Genomic DNA, 16,966 nt, shown 5'->3' with positions numbered 1-16,966 from the left:
ACCAACCAGACAATCCTCAATACATGTAGCCTACAATCTCACATACACACCCTAACACACATGTAGCTTAACTATAAAGTTTGTAGCCAATCAAATATCAGATTATTAAAGCTACTGATGTCCATTGATGAAGTCATTACTTTGCCTATCAGATGGATTGACTAAATGTTTCAGTCAAAAAATAGGCTAATCTCAGACACATATCACTCCGGTTTAAATTGTAAGCGGAGAGCGGAGACATATGTCGTTCAATCTTTAACATAAAATCGCACGGATTTATATGCTGGGGATGAGCAGAGCAGAGTCCGTTCCGCCCTTCCAGGTAACTGACGTTTCACCACAGCTGGTATAAATGCACCCTCCTCATCATCAGCCCTCAGAGACTGTCATGCCTCCATGAATATCTATACATTCACCCATTCCTCCTGCCCCAAGACTGCGCTCCGGCAGACAGATGGAGTTGCCAAGTGTCCGTTATGCCAAACACTAAGGCTTTCCCCCGACATGGATGACAGAAACAATACATCTATGCTGTTTCCGTACAACGGAACGGATGGACACGACGAGAACTCAACGGCTAGTGTCGAACTGACACTCAGCTACCAGATTACCACATCATTCCTCCTTGGCGCGCTCATCCTTTGCGCCATCTTTGGGAACGCGTGTGTGGTGGCGGCTATTGCGCTTGAAAGATCTCTCCAAAACGTCGCGAACTATCTCATCGGCTCCTTGGCCATCACAGATCTGATGGTGTCTGTACTGGTTCTTCCTATGGCGGCACTTTATCAAGTGTTAGACAAGTGGAAGCTGGGGCAGGTAACTTGCGACATTTTTGTTTCTTTAGATGTTCTGTGTTGCACCTCATCAATATTGCACCTGTGCGCAATAGCTCTGGATAGATATTGGGCAATAACTGATCCTATAGACTATATGAAGAAAAGAACATTAAGGCGCGCTGCGATTTTAATCAGTGTTACATGGCTGATAGGATTCTGCATATCAATCCCACCCATGCTTATCATGAAGTCTCAGACAGAAGCTGAGGAGCAGGTGTGCGTGATCAATGAAGATCCCTGGTATACCATCTACTCCACTTCTTGCGCTTTCTATATCCCGCTTATTTTAATGCTAGTCTTGTACGGAAGGATATTCAAAGCGGCCAGGTTTCGTATTCGAAGAACGGTCCGGAAAACTGAGAAGAAGAAAGTAAAATGTTTGACTGTGTCACCGGCACTTTTTCACAAGAAGCCCAAGGGAGAGCTGGGCAAAAACTGGAAGAGCACTGTGGAGCCCAAGCCGACCTCGTGCGTAAATGGCGCAGTGAAGCACGCCGAAGACGGCGAGTCTTTGGAGATCATTGAGGTGCACAGTAGTTCCAAAAACAACCTTCCTCTCCCCGACACACCCCAGTCGGTCCCGCTGTTTGAGAACAGGCACGAAAAGAATACCGAGGCAAAGAGGAAAATAGCACTGGCACGGGAACGCAAAACTGTGAAGACGCTCGGTATTATCATGGGTACGTTTATCTTCTGTTGGTTGCCCTTTTTCATTAAAGCGCTGGTGGTACCCTTCTGCCCAGGATGTAATATGCCCGCCTGGCTCCGCGACGTGATCAACTGGCTCGGGTATTCAAACTCTCTGCTAAACCCTATCATATACGCTTATTTCAACAAAGACTTTCAAAGTGCTTTTAGGAAAATAATAAAATGTCATTATTGCAGACCATGAAATATTTTTTTATCCAATAGATAAAAAAAATCATAATGCTCAGTTGATCAGCATTTGTTTACAGCATATGTTGACAATGTTTCCAGGTTTTAATGCAGTGATTAAAAGCATAGCGTGATAATATGTGTCTTAATATAATTACAGATACACATATACAATTGTATTATTATTATTATTATTATTATTATTATTATTATTATTATTATTATTATTATGCTATGGCAATATATACTGTACATGATGAGATCACAAAATGTATTTCTCATCCTCTTCATACATCAAACTTCATGGTGTTCAAATAAAGGATAAAGCAACTCTGCTTCACTTTGTGACTTTACTTGGTCCTCTCTGACATGATTTGTAACATAAGATATAGTACCTCCATGTCAATATGGAAAAGAAATCCATTGTTCTATATAAAAAATATGTAATGTTTTAGAATCCATTGTAGTATTAAGAAGCCCCATCACAATTGATATTAAACACAGACTTCATAGCCTTAGTTTTGAAGCGATTGTAAGACAACGTATCACACACAGTAAACACACACACACACACACACACACACACACACACACACACACACACACACACACCATAGATACTGTTTTTATTATTATTATTATTTCTTCTGCAAGACCGCTCTGCAAAAACTGTTTAAAAAATGTTTCACAGCTTGCATTTTAAGATTTTTTAAAAAGCAGATTGAAACCAGGACATTTCACCTCATGTACAATTCTCTGAGTGTCTTCTAGAGTGACTGCAGCTCCAAAGTGGCCTTTCAACTATGACTGGGTGTGACATGGTCGACTGATAATGTACAGCACATCACAACCCATCCACATCTCATTCTCCAGGGACTTTCCCATGTACAGTAACAAGAATAGTGTCAGAAAAATTGCAATGACAAAAGTGAGAGACTTCCAGAAAAATACACAATTTCCTAGTGCAGTCCGTCATCTGACTCCAGTGTATTATCTCAGTGTTGCATGATCTGTAGGCCGTGCAAGGTCAGAATGCAAATGCAATGCAAAGTGTCCTACTGGCCAACAATCCCACCTTTTTTGTGGAATTCCAGATAATAGTCAACAACATGGCCAATGAACTTCCTCTTGGATCATCACACCCAGCCAATTGGATATCATCATATAATCATAAAAATCTGTGGCAGTTCAATCAGCCAATATGCTGATCAAAAGACAAATGAAGACTTTATTAGAAGACTTCTTAAAGCGTACAAAGTGAGAGACTTTTTCTCCCTTCATTTCCTTATGGAAAATCATCTCAGTGACTATACTCGAGCCACTTCACATTCCAAGATCAGCCGCATCAGCATTTAGCCTGTACAATTTGGCCTGAAATCCTTTACATGAGTATAGTTTGCCCTGAGTGTGGCAACCTGATTAAATATATATAAAGCAGATGTTCACATTGTAAGAGGAGACCCTGCAATTAATTAAACACTTTTCAGTTCATGGGGGGAAAATGTAAATTCACACTAACAAAACAACACAACTGCAACAACAGAGCTACAGCTGCCATTTACAAAACATGTCAGTTGTAAGCTGAGGGGAGGGGGAATCTAAAAACAAAAGCACTTCTAGTCTCAGTGCACAAGAGGCTGTAATTGCTTTTTTAATCACATAAACCAAATTGCTAACAAGATTACAATTCATTTGCCATTAACTGAACTGAAAGGCGATTTTTCCACTGTTAAAGTCAACCTAATACATGCAGTACACCGCCCATGGATTGAGAACATGCATGGGTCTATTCTGACAGGATTTCTTTGTGACATATTTGGTTGTTTGCCCTCTGTTGCAGCGTGTCATGCAAGTCCATCGGCCACTCAGTCATGTCATTCAGGATCCACGTGACGCCAGGCAGACAGGGATGGTGGTCTCCATAGCGACACCCAGGGGGCCTTAAACTCTGGGTTATAGGGGCAATTATCTGATCAAAGGCCTGCAACAATACTGAGCATCCACTCACATTGGAGACCCACAGATGGCCAGGCGTTACGGCAATGGGATCCACAGCTATTTTTACTATTTGGTATTCCACTAGGCACAGCCCAAGAAACATCAGCTCATGTCTGACCCTCCCCAAAAACATAACATAAACAACCATGTCACCTTTTTATTTTGCAATCAAAACAGTTGTTTTTTTTTTCATTGTCAAGGTCCCTGATTTTACTCCTTTATTTTACACGTATTATTTCATTTATCAAAGTTGTTTGTATCTACAGAATACAGCACCACGCTCCCTGGGCTTCTCATTTATTTTTTCTGACATGCTGCATGGCTTATGAGAATGATGAGGAAAACAAGAAAATCGACAAAAAGGAGAGATTCTACTTCACATACAGAAATATGCATGCCTGAGATGCCCACAGGACATTTTGTCCAGGGACATTCACAGATAAACTTGGAAAATCTGAATTGAATTTAAGCGATGGAAGACAAATATGATTGGTTGCACACAACAATCATGAGAGCTAATTGTTATAGCATGCTATAGTTGTAAAATGTTATTATTCAGAGTGCAGAAGTATATTTAATTTATTATATATTATTAAAGTTTAATTAGAGCTGAAAAGAAAATGTTCTCTTTCCACTCACTATTGAGAGATATACTGTATCAGTGTGCACTGGTCAAGTCAGACACAGCTGTGAGGCGTCATCTGTCCACTTGCATTGTTTCAAGCTTCAAACGAGGAGAGCATGAACTTGCAGTGCACCGGTCCCTTTGGACGTAGTACACTTTCCATCAAAGGGCAGCAGGTGCTCCAGTCCCACTGCACTGTTGAGACATCTCTCAATTTCACTGTCAGAACTGGGAATATGACATCAAACAATGAACCAAAGACAATGCCTATGTGTTCTCAGCACCCACCTTGAAAGGACCTTTACCATTATCAGTGTCCATCTTCAGTAGCCTACTAGAGGAAGGTGGATAATTATATTATTTATCTCCATGTTATTTTAGCATGTACAATATAGCTTGTGTGTTGATGCTGTTCATAGGTTGAACCAGTGATATTTTCTATATTATATTCCACTAAAGAAAGGAAAACAGGAAGGAAGAGAGCATTATTGGTTTCAAATGTCTTCTCCTGCTTGAGTAGGCTGATGGTCTTTCTGTTAGGCCTTGTGTAACTACTCTTACCTAGAATGCCCTCTCTCTGCCCTTCTTCCCTCACCAGTGAAGATGCATGGGGTATTCTTAGGTGTCTCAGCTCAGAGGCTCAGATGAAGACCCCAAGGCTGAGAGAGAGAGAGAGAGAGAGAGAGAGAGAGAGAGAGAGAGAGAGAGAGAGAGAGAGAAAAGGAAGGAAGGAATAAAACATTATGTGTGCATGAGAGAAAGAGAGAGAGATAGAAAGAAGAACAGTGAAGAACAGAAGGAGTAGAAACAGTAACACTGCTGAGGAGAATGAGGGACATAAAGCTCATTGCAGGTTGTGGAGAGCCGCAGCTAACACTCTCCCCTCCCACCTCAAACCCCTCCTCATCAGTGTTGACACACACCCGTCAAAGGCTGGCTGAGATGAAGAGCTTGCGTGATTGCCTACCGCACCTGGGTGGGGCGATAAGGCAGGCCCCGGCGTCTCGTCCCTGGCATCCGTGTCACACTGAGTTAAGAGCGGGCACGTCTGAGGAGCTGGGCAGACCATAAAAACCCAGCCTCAGGACAGCTTCTCCATCTACAGTGACACCTCCCGATCACCGACTCTCTACAACCTAAAGAAGAGTGGGAGGGAGTTTTACAGTGAGCACACAAGCACATTTGAATGCTCTCCACCACGCCATGGGTTGCCATGGTTATCGTATTTCGAGTTGGGTAGGTTTTTTGGCTGGAAAAAGACAGGCTTGAACAGATCAGTCTGCATTAGTATCCCATGCCTCGCAAGCCCTGGACACACATCTTGTTACGGAGAGGCTTGGATGATGGAGATGGTACTTGTGAGTGAGCCTCCATCAGAGACCAATTGCCAGACTCATGCTTGCTTATCACAGCACTGTATTCTCACTGGAGTTTGCTCTGGATAAAAGGAAGTAAAACTGCCAGGGACTATGCTAATAAGGGTTTTTATTATTTGTATGCACAAATGGCCTTTTCTTAAAAAGTAAAAAATGAAAAAAATATGCACACCAGCTACGAGATGAGCGGTGTCTTTGTATTTTTTCTGTTAAAATATTTAGTGAAATGACTCACCGAATTCAAATGTTGAAAGGATATCCTCTCGTAGACCAACTTTTACTTTTACTTAGGTTGTGTGTTGACATTCATCAATGGCAAGATATGTATTAAAGCACTCACAAGACATGGGACTTACACACTAAACTGAATAAAATGATGGGGTCCATTAATGAGGAAGTTAAGTTGTGGATCCAATGTTGGCTTTATCCCCTAGCAATATATTGCCTTTGGTGGACAGAACCAGAAGCATAGTAATGCTTTAATTTCTTTCACTTTTGGGTGAAGGGGGTGATAGGATGACAGGAATGCTGAGAGGTGACCAAGATTAGGACCTAATAGTTGTTGCTATAGTTTATTGCTCCATTTTAAATAACTGTCAGTAATAATAAGATACCCATGTTTTCTTGGTTTGGTTGCAGAAAATCAACTGTGGGTTTGAGGTTTGATAAATCCAGCCTAATCCATGGATACAAATGTGTGTCTTGACATTTGAAGGAAAGATTCATTAAGTTAGGAGAAAATACCACAGTCGCTCCCAGCAGACGAGGCATTATTCGCCTGAACAGATTTTGCAGCAAGCTGTGCGCAGGTTGGATGGATTTTGGGCTTGTCATCATGCCACTGCTTAGCTGAATGTTGAGCTTGCTGATTCATGCGTAAATATTTATGTTAGTCATAAGACACGTCTAAAGCCAGGCTTTGAAAAAGGGGGAGGTCTATTCTGCCCCCACATCTCATCCACACAGTGCTAGGCTATAGATCAGCTTTCAGGATGCCAAAATGGGATGGATATAAGAGGGCCATATAACAAGACAACAGAAGCGATAGCATGAAAATGAAAAAAAATCACACATTCTAGGATTCATCCATTTCACGGACGGTATATGGATTTACTCTAAACCACTAGCAACAGTGTATGCCTATTTATGCTAGTGGCATTCCAGTAAGCTTAGGATACTTGGGGGGGGGGGGGGTGCAGGGGGGATCGTTTCTTCCCCTTCTTTGTGTGACAAATCCTGTCATCATGTCAGAGGAAATGAAAGACTCCCCGTGGTTTCGAGGTACCAATTTAAAAGCCTCTGTTCCGTGGCCATGAAAGAGAAAAGTTCAAAAACCTGATCCATATAAAACAGAGCTGCGCCCACATACTCCCCAGCAGAGGTCTTTTATTCTCGGCAGTGGCTCCAGTAGCTGCGTGCTCCAGCTCACCTGCATACATAGTCGGAGTGGAAACCCAATCGACTTCAATAACAGCACTCAGGCCCAACAACAAACAAAACTGAAACACAGGGGCGTGTGGTTAGGCTTGTTTCGGTATTTAAAGGTGCGTTCAGCGATTGTGCAGTAAGTCGCGTTTGTTTATGTTTATATTGAAAATTATTAGCAGATGCTTTTGTCCAAAACAATGTATGTTATAAATTAACCAAGGACTAAGTGAAACACACCAGGGAGGTATGGTTACCCTTTCCCTCAGTAGTCCCAGAGAAACTCCACACAGTGTTTTCGTTTTTTTGTTTGGGGGACAGGTTGCCACCACTTTCTTTGTTTCCAGTTTTCAGAGCCTCAACTTCTTACAAAGGCCGTTTTTTTTTTTACAGTGTAGTCTAATGGGCAGTAAGTGGATCGTGAGGAGGTCATTACTGAATGTGACAAACAATTATGGACTTGAAATCTCCTACAATTGCTGACTGCACCTTTAAATGGTGGCGTTTAAGTTAGAAAAAAAAAAGAATTGAACAATAAAAAATTGTGAACAATATACATTTCTAATGAAATAATTTGCCATTTCAGTATGTCCAAAAGTAGAAAAAACAGGAAAGAGAGACAGAGAGAAAGAGAAAGAGAGACAGAGAGAAAGGAGAAAGAGAAAGAGAGACAGAGAGAAAGGAGAAAGAGAAAGAGAGACAGAGAGAAAGGAGAAAGGAGGTAAAGCAGGTAATCTGCAGACAGACTGACACAGAGGCGGGCAGACAGTGAGACACAAAGAGACAGATTATCCGGGTAAAGAAAACAGCATAAATCACATACAGGCTTACATTGGTACAGTTCTACACACCATGGTTTCAACTTAATCGTGTCTCAACTTCATTGTGTTAACAGTCGGTTGTTCCACTGAATTGTTAAGGACAACAGTCTCTAGAGAACAGACAGACAGACAGACAGACAGCTCAGAAAGAGGTAGACATAAAACAGTTGTTCCTCCGCGCTTCTGTAAATAACTATCTGGTGTGTCAATGGGAGAGGCCTAACTGTAGCGAGAGAGAGAGGTTTACCGGAGCAACACAGATGTTTAAACTTCAGATTTTATTTTAATGTGCTAACATAAGGGACTAACGTTTCAACGTTCAACTTTTTTTCATTTTTCAATAGTCCCTTATGTTGGCACATTAAAATAAAATCTGAAGTTTAAACATCTGTGTTGCTCCGGTAAACTCCTCTCTCGGGTAGACATAAACCATTTGTTCAGTGAGTCAGACAGAACACACAGAAAACATTAATTTCAGACATATTACTCGTTATAACTTGTGACATGGAATAGCAGAAGGCAATAAGAGCACACTTGTGGTTTCACAGACAGAGGCTAGTATGGCATTTGATGGTGACATTTGGCTACGGCACTTTTCGGGAGGTTTGGGTAAGGGAGCTAAGATGAGAGGAAGAGCAATGATTACTTTTATAAATAGAGGAGGATGTGTGTACCCAGGGCATGCAATGTGATATTTCAGCTTGACACTTCTAAAGAAAAATAACAATAATCTATCTTGACAAACAAAATCGATGCGCACACACACACACACACACACACACACACACACACACACACACACACACACACACACACTATCCAATCTATCTGCCTGTCTTGTCTGTCAGTGTGGTCTCTTTCTCAGAGTAACCACAGATTTCTCAGATTTGGTATTCAGGAAGTGACTCTGTATTGTCAGCATGGTTGTGTTTTTCCTCACAAAATGTGTTGCTGCCTGCACATGTGCCAGTTGTGGGGTGACAGTGACAGTGTGGGAAGAGAGGAGCCTCAGGCCTGAGGGTGAGGTCACCTGCATCGCCCCAGATAGCAGCTCTAAACTGGATGACTTAGAGAGACAGAGAGAGACAGACATATTCATCCCTGAATGTCTTTTAGATGAACACTTCTGGTCCATGGTGATTAAGTATAAGAGCATTAAGTTTCATGGACCTCGTTTATAACATAGTCTAATTTATGCCTCTGAAAGTGTGAACAGGATAGATACTATTATAAAGAGAGTCAACATTTCTCTCAGTAATGAGCGATATAAAATACATCATAACAAAGAAAGGAGGTTTAGAGGTCGTCACATTTACTATGTCCCTTCTCACAACAAGTGGAGCTATCCTGAGGGGCTATAAAAAAACAGAGTCTACATCCACCACTATGAAATACACAGTTGTTGGTAGCAGAGGTGAATAGAAGTTAGGCAGACATGCTCTAATTTCAGCACTAAGATACACCAAAAGGAAAACAAAGTGATGGCCATCTTCCACAGGAAAGGCCCACCCTTCAGGAGGATGTGTTGGAGTACACTGCTATTGTAAGTGGTGTGTGATATGGCCCCCAAAGTGAGTCACATTCATGGGAAGACACAATACAACCAAACCACAGAGGGTTTTATTGTCGATCCGAAATAGCTCATTCTTGCATTTCCTCTGTATTATTCACAAGCGTGCAAGTTAATGTTTTTATAAAGACACTTCTACGGTTGAGCCTCTGGCAATACAGTCGACACTTAAATTACTAACCAACTTCATCATGAAGATGTGTTTTCTCTCATGAAGTGAGAGAGACCATGATGTTGTAATGACATTAATTTAACACTGCTTGTAAGTAAGTGAATATAATTTAAAATGCCCAGGAGGCAAAAAACATTATACATTATTCAAACACTATTTAATGTATACATGTCTCAAATACAAAATGGAGATACAGTTCTTAACCTCTACTCCAACAGGCCAATTTTGTTTCCGCTAAAAATTAGAAAGTAGAAAATGAAATGTACATTGTTTGGCATCGTCTGAACACATGGATGTGTTCTAAATGTATGTACACATGAATTCTATAATCATCCTTGTTGACAATAAAAAGAAGTACTGGGGAGACATGTGTCTTATCTCAAATGTAAGTTGAAACATAAGTTATTTTGGTGGTAAACTGATATTAGAGTATATCAACTAAGATTTCATTTCAATGACACAAAATTAATTGTTGCCATAACTTATTTTGTAAAACAGGGTAGTTGTGCTGAATACCTATTGTGTCAGTACATTGTAGGATTTATTTAGAGCGTCCAGGGCCACTTCAAATGCTGTCCTTAAATATGTTCCTCTTGCTTTCTGTCATTCACATGATCATAGAGGATTGACATAGGACAGTGAAAGGTGCCCAATCACACAGCGGAATGCTCAAACAGGATCACCTGAGTCTGGCTATGACTGGAAGTCCTGGAGAGTCTCATCGACCCCACCCGCGAGTACACGTCCACGTCTGAGCACGCCCCCCAGGACAGGTGAGGGCTGGGCGGAGTGGTGTGGACGAACGGGAGGGGCTGAGCCGACAGTGGCCGCGGGGGGGACGGAGTTTCGTTCGGTCGGTGGAGAGGTCGAGGTAGGGACGGGTAAGGTATGGTGGGGACGGACCAGGCCCGCAGCACGGGTGAATCCGGCGGTGGTGGTGGCAGAGACTTGGTGGTAAGGTGGCGTGGGATGGGAGATGGCCGTGGTCGGGGTCGTACGGTGGGGGGAGGATCGGGTGGAGAAAGACCTGAGCTAGTGCAGGGGAGACACGGAGGATGAGGAGGAGGAGGAGGATGATGATGATGATGATGATGATGAGGAGGAGGAGGGGGCTCCAAGTATGGAGGAGGTGGCCAGTGCTGAGGTGGGGTAGACAGAGGTTGGGGAGGGGGTGGACCCAGCGGTGGCTTCAAGGAGTCTGTGGCAGGTGGTGCCGCCACATCTGGCCCAGGTGTGACGACCGTCGTCATGGCCACCGGGAATGCCTCAGGCAGGCCGGGCTCCTTTAGGTTGTACTGTGCGGAGCGGAAGAAGCCCCAGTACTCTAGCGCGTTCCCCGCCCGGGCCACCTTCAGCTTGTGGCGCAGCAGGAGTGCCCAGTAGAGCAGCGCCAGGATGACCACGGCAGCCAGCGTCATGAGGAGCACGGCCACCCCCACCTCCAGCGTCCAGCAGCGGGCCGGCAGGACAGAGGCCACACAGGGGGCCTGCGGAGATGGACCCAGAGGAGGGGAGAGCTGGCCCTGGCCTTGGCTCTGGCCCTGCGGTAAGCCCTCGTGCTCCACGATGTGACTGGTCAGCAGGTACACTCGCTGGGAGACGATCTGCAGAGCTCCAAAGGCCGTCACTTCTTCTGGCTGCATGATGGTTGAGAGCTGCAACACCTGGATGGCAACCTTTCTGTCCCAATGTCAGCAGGGTCTGCTTTTCCCAGGCACTAAGATGAAGAGGCTTTTTGACATGGTTGCTGGTAAGCTTCAAGAGATCCAAGAAGAAAGAAGTGGATATCAGCAATCAACAACTCCCACAACTGCCTCAGGGGAAAATTGGATCAATGCACCGAGTTCTTTAGCATTCCACTTGAGTTAAGGCAACCTGCTGGGAAATACAGGGAAGATTTTTTGAAAAATCCCCCTTTGATCGTACACAATGTGGCTGGGAGTTTGACACAACAAAAAACAGGGGTAGAGCGGTTGTCTTGGATTCTTAAAAAAATAGAATCAGAAGTTGAACTGATGAATGAATTCCATTAAAGCAAATTACAAAAGTTAATATACTATCTGAAATCTTTTTCATTTTATTTTATCCTATGTACTGAATCCATGAAGATGTTTATACTGAAAAAAACTGAAGGCAACTGTGAACTGCAGAAAAGTAGCCTGAATATTTGTGTTTGTACATATATATAAATATATTTAAATACAGTCTTTTCTTGTATGCATAAACTGACAAAGTAATATTTTGTACAGACATTGGATACTCACTTTATTTCCAGATTGATATACATCCAGAGTGGGTGTGAAGACTGTCAAGTGAGACAGTGACATTTCAAGGAAGAAACTGAGAATTCCCGTTGTGGTCGTAGGAAACCTGTGGGGAGAACAGGAAACAACTTCACTTCCTTGCTCACAACACTAGTCCGCGATTGGTCAGCCCAGGCCGTCACCATGGATACAGGAAACTGGCGAAGGACATTAGTCAGAGTTGGAGTGGACACAGGGTTTGAGTCAGGGGGGGAGAGCTGGTGGTTCAGATCCATACAAACAAGCCCAGGCTGTAATTTGAGCGATTTGCATGACAGTGCCCGTTGCCCAACACTGAAACAAATTCATATTTACCAGGGAAGTTGTTATGACACAGTCACAATGGTGAGGATGATTGCGAGGCCTCTTTGATGTACAGATCCACTGAGGTGGGGGTATCGTTTGGGGACTAAATAGAAATCTGCCATGAATACGGGGCTGTTGAGTGGAAAGTGAGAGGTCTGTGTGGTGTGTGGTGAAATTTGATATGTAGCATGTGCTGTATAACTCAATTAAACTCAAGGCCGTGTCTTTTGTAACGCCTTGGCTCTACAACAAAAATATGTGCCTCCAAAGCCGACCGACCACAATCAAAAGCATGTCACATTGTGTGCCTTCTTTCCCAGGAAATACGGAGCAGAGGAAATACGGAGCAGAGCAATAAGGCCCTCCGCCCCCTCCATACACACATACAGTGCACACATACACAGTACTCTGGTATTCAGAGGATCAATAAAAGTCCATCTCCGAAAGGTCTACCCTGGCCTACACCTTTTCCACTTATCTGTCTAATAACGTTCCATTCGCACTAGGTAAGATGGCGAAACGGCAGAAAAAGAGGTTTTGAAATGGAGCCATATTAAAAAGATGGCTTATCGCGCCCGGCTGAGATGCTGAAGCGCAGCTGACTCATTCATGTGCACATCTCTGTTGTTCTCACCCACAACAATGAGCAGATACAAAACAATTTGCTTATAAAATTCAAGCAGCCTAGAAATATCCTACAGACATTAAAGAGCAAAAAAACTAATGTTTAGTCCTTGTGACTCGTGGCATATAAACACTATTGCAACAGATAATCCTTAAACTGTGCCTACTGGAAATGGGTCAAAATATCTCACAGTGACTGACTTGATTAGATACTTGAATCAATCAAATTAAATCCATCGGTCAAACAATGAATCATGTGTCTGTCTATCTATGACATCTATCATCTCTTTTCTTCTGAAAACTGATTAGAGTGCAGATAGAGTCTCAGTGGAATGCTGCTTTTGCTTCCGATGTGGGGTGATGGGGAACTTCATGGTTGAGCAGAGGTTACCTACAGTACACCTTATCACAATCAGTGTTCTGAGTAATGCTAAAGTATTCCAACTAAAATTAACACACACACACACACACACACACATAAACAAACATCTAAACAAAAATTGTTCACTCACTCAATTTACTCAATCACTCACACAAACAATTTACAGATGAATGAAAAGTGGTATCTGTATAGACCAGAGCCGGACAGTAACGGAGTACATTTACTTGAGTACAGTACTTGAGTACAATTTTGAGGGATCTGTACTTTACTCGAGTATCATTTTTGGGGAGTCATGACTTTACTCAAGTACATTTGAGAGGCAAATATTGTACTCTTTACTCCACTACATTTCTATCCATAACCGTGAGTACCTGTTACTACTTCTAAAAAAAAAGGAAAAAAGAAAAATCTCAGAAACCCTCAATTTGTTGTTTCCCTCTCAAACGTGATTGGATTGTGCAGGCGCCACTGATTGGGACAGCCTATCAGCAATCACCTTCAGCTTTCCGCCAAAGTCAACTCCATGGTCAGATTTAGATAAGAGACGAAACCATGGACGAAACAATGGATGAAGACGCAGCAGGTCCATCCCGGGAATGTGCCAACCTGTGGCCCCACCTCACCAGACTATTTCAATTTTCTGAACAAGTTAATGATAGTTTTCGCTTCAAGTGTTTCAATTACAAAATAGTATTTTGTATTTGAAATACGTATTTTAAATACATGTATTAGAAATACTGCCCATCCCTGACAACATGGTAAAAAGATGAAAATGACTTGATTTTTCATAACTCTATGTAGGATGTTTCTGTACATAAATGTAAGCACTGTGGCAGTAGCCTAGTAATGCAATATTTAGAAAATGTAGGTTACTCTTGTACTCTTGATACTCAAGTACTTTTAAAAACAAGTACTTCAGTACTTTTACTTAAGTAGACATCTGACTGTTGTACTTTTACTTGTACTTGAGTAAAATTTAGCAAAGGTTATCTGTACTTTTACTCAAGTAATGAAGCTGTGTACTCTGTCCCCCTCTGGTATAGACATATAGAGGGTGAGCAAATTACAGAGCAAAACAGAACCCGTGTAGGAGATCTATACAAAGCTGGAAATTGCCCAGCTTTCTTAGTGAAGAGAGCTGAGTCACTCCGTTCTGGCTGAAAGGAGCTTGCTCTTGGTTGGACGCTAAGCCAGGAAAAAAACGTATTCAGGCCTTGTACTTTTTGGAACATTTTATGTTTTTGTGTTTGTGTTCTGTATGGGTGAAATAAAATACATAAAATATTTTTCTGCAAGAGGCTTTGTGTGTGTCAGAGAGAGAAAGAGAGAGAGAGAGAGAAAGAGAAAGAGAAAGAGAGAGAAGATTTCAGATATACAAAGAAGAGTAAACTTACTTGTGCTGTAGGTAGGGCGGTTTCTCACAGTGGTCAATCAACAACCAAACATCCACAAACGAGTTACTAGGAGTGCTGCTTGGGTGTTGAGATGTGTATTCCTCTGTTGCTCTTCAGCTTGGAGATCCAAAATGTTTCCAACATAAACAGTAATTCTGAGGCACAACAACCAAACATATTTAACATCACCAAACATGACCCAGGATACAACAACAATGCACAGTTGGCTGGTGGCAGTCGAAAACGCAGTGCCTGTTGTACCCTGGGTCCATGACGACCCTTCTTCACAGGGCCACATGCACTGCCAGTAGCCTGAATGCCCAACCAAAGGATCAAATGTAACCTGGGTTGTGTTGAACCTGTGCAGTTCAGCCCTGAACATGCCCAGACTCGGACCCGCGAACAGCAGCACCTCCGATCGGGAGTCGAGTGTGCTGACAATTGAGCTAAAAGCCCAGGCTGCTAGCTTTCGTGTCAGCACTGCTTTTGAGGCGTCTGGGAGTGAGGTTTACTAATGTTCCACACACACAGCTATGCTAGCTGTGTCCGTTACACTAAGCAACAAAAACATCACCAACAGAGCAGTCTTTCTGAGCATCTCAATGGGGTTATCAAGCAGGCAACTTCCTTAATCTTGTTTAATTAGGCCCATGACACCTCCAGAAGGCTAAACAGTAGTGTCTGTCTCAGACCCATCCCCTCCACACTCATGATGAGTTGTCTAACAACAAATTCTTCTGTCATTCCTTTTTATTGATGAGGCCGTTTATGATCCTATTGGCAACATAAACAGACAAACCCTTGATGCGGGCACCCAAAATGCAACAAATTCTTTAGTCAAATCCTCTTTGCTGCTGTGGCCGTTTATGAACTGATCAGCAACATAACAAAACAAAACCCAAGGCCTGATGTGGGCATCAACAAATATCAACAAATACCAACAAATTCTTCATGAATCCTCTTTGTTGCTGTGGCTGTTTATGATCTGATCAGCAACACAACTGGCAAAAAACACTAGCCCATTATGCGACTACCACTCCTGAAACACAGGGACAAGATTTAAAAATCTTCAAGTCAATTCAGGTTATAGCATGACCTCAAGGTGGGTACCTTGTGAGAACCTCAGCTATAGCCATTGGATTGCCTTCTCAGTAGCCTCAGATAACATTGAGCTTATGTGAACTGCATATCAGCAACTGTTATTATTAATTAATTGTTAATTATGTTTTACAAATATTTTAGAAAAAGTAAATTTTTAATTAAATTATTTATTGTAAGTTATAAATATTCTTATTTACAGTTAGGAACACAATTATTAATACAGTATGCCTGGCAAATATTGATTTAATGTTGATTTTCTTTTTAACATTATGTTTGTTCTGACTGATAATGACACTGCCACATGCTAAAAGGTTGTATGTAGTAAAAACATGGAATCAAAAAAGGTTTTGAAAAAAAAATATGAAAAATGGCGATTCATACCCTTTTTAGATAATCAATGGAAACATTTTGATTTGCCATTACAGCTCTCAAAATGGTTCTTATAATACCTATCTCCATGTCTCCACAATAATTGTAGACCACATCTTTATAGCAGCAATCTGGGTTTTGAGGCAGGAACGATCCTTTGCCATTTGAAAATGCTTCTTTTTCTGATTTCATGTTTCTACGACATTGTCTTACAACCTTTTGTCATGTGGCAGTGTAATTCTGTGTACATCTTTTTTATGCTATGTAATACATGGAGAAACGTAGACTAATTATACTTCAAACCAGATCAGAAATTATATGTAGCTAAACATGACATGTATGTATGTATGGGGATCATAGGTGGTAAAGCAAAGAAATAACATGGATTTTAAAGCTTTGTCAATAGTGCTTCATTTGAAAAAAAAAATGTTTTTGCATGATCTCTGTTTCTTTGACGCTTGAGGAGTGTGGCAATTACCTTAAGTGGAGACTTGAAACTGGAAGACTGGCCTCCAGCTGCTTATTAACTGACACAAGACCTTTTTGTATCTCTTCGACTTTCACCATTGCTCTCTTATTTTCGGTGTCCACTTTTCTCTTTCCATCTCACTCTGCTGTTCTTGTTTCGTCTTTCTTTTGTTTACATTTACATTTAGGCTATTCAGTTAGCAGACACTTTTATCCAAAGCGACTTATTCTCTGTCTCCTTTCTCTTGCTTTCTCTCAATTCTGCTCTCTCTCTCTCTCTCTCTCTCTCTCTCTCTCATTTCTGTCTGTCTGTCTGTCTC

The 16,966-nt window shown here is 42.0% G+C and overlaps 2 protein-coding genes across 3 annotated transcripts; one reads left to right on the top strand and one right to left on the bottom strand.

The window, feature by feature from the left end:
• The first annotated feature begins 430 nt into the window (after positions 1 to 430).
• htr1ab (5-hydroxytryptamine (serotonin) receptor 1A b) lies at positions 431 to 1,865 on the top strand. Its single transcript, XM_076283292.1, has one exon. It carries the CDS (start codon positions 505 to 507, stop codon positions 1,726 to 1,728), a length of 1,224 nt encoding a protein of 407 aa, XP_076139407.1. The 5' UTR covers positions 431 to 504; the 3' UTR covers positions 1,729 to 1,865.
• A 7,400-nt stretch (positions 1,866 to 9,265) lies between these two features.
• On the bottom strand, positions 9,266 to 12,025 carry LOC143122509 (uncharacterized). 2 transcript variants are annotated; one of them, XM_076283291.1, is made up of 2 exons: positions 11,964 to 12,025; positions 9,266 to 11,454 (listed from the first exon to the last, which is right to left on the bottom strand). In XM_076283291.1, the coding sequence occupies exon 2, from the start codon at positions 11,340 to 11,342 to the stop codon at positions 10,353 to 10,355; it is 990 nt and encodes a 329-aa protein (XP_076139406.1). In that variant the 5' UTR covers positions 11,343 to 11,454; positions 11,964 to 12,025; the 3' UTR covers positions 9,266 to 10,352. The 2 variants fall into 2 exon arrangements, with proteins under 2 accessions (XP_076139406.1, XP_076139405.1); XM_076283290.1 differs by having other exon boundaries at positions 9,266 to 11,577; positions 11,964 to 12,018.
• Positions 12,026 to 16,966: the final 4,941 nt, after the last annotated feature.

The sequence above is a fragment of the Alosa pseudoharengus genome, unplaced genomic scaffold, assembly GCF_046254945.1.
Source record: "Alosa pseudoharengus isolate Yale_2024_CS ecotype anadromous, Long Island Sound unplaced genomic scaffold, YU_APseudo_1.1 YU_APseudo_1.1_scf_14, whole genome shotgun sequence".
In the NCBI taxonomy this organism is placed as follows: Eukaryota; Metazoa; Chordata; class Actinopteri; order Clupeiformes; family Clupeidae; genus Alosa; species Alosa pseudoharengus.
The sequence above is the reverse complement of the archived record's forward strand: the minus strand, read 5'-3'. Positions and strand labels throughout refer to the sequence as shown.

Bases quoted from the DNA above. Each gene is read 5' to 3' on its own strand.
- LOC143122509 (XM_076283291.1), bottom strand. From the start codon at position 11,342: ATGCAGCCAGAAGAAGTGACGGCCTTTGGAGCTCTGCAGATCGTCTCC.
- htr1ab (XM_076283292.1), top strand. From the start codon at position 505: ATGGATGACAGAAACAATACATCTATGCTGTTTCCGTACAACGGAACG.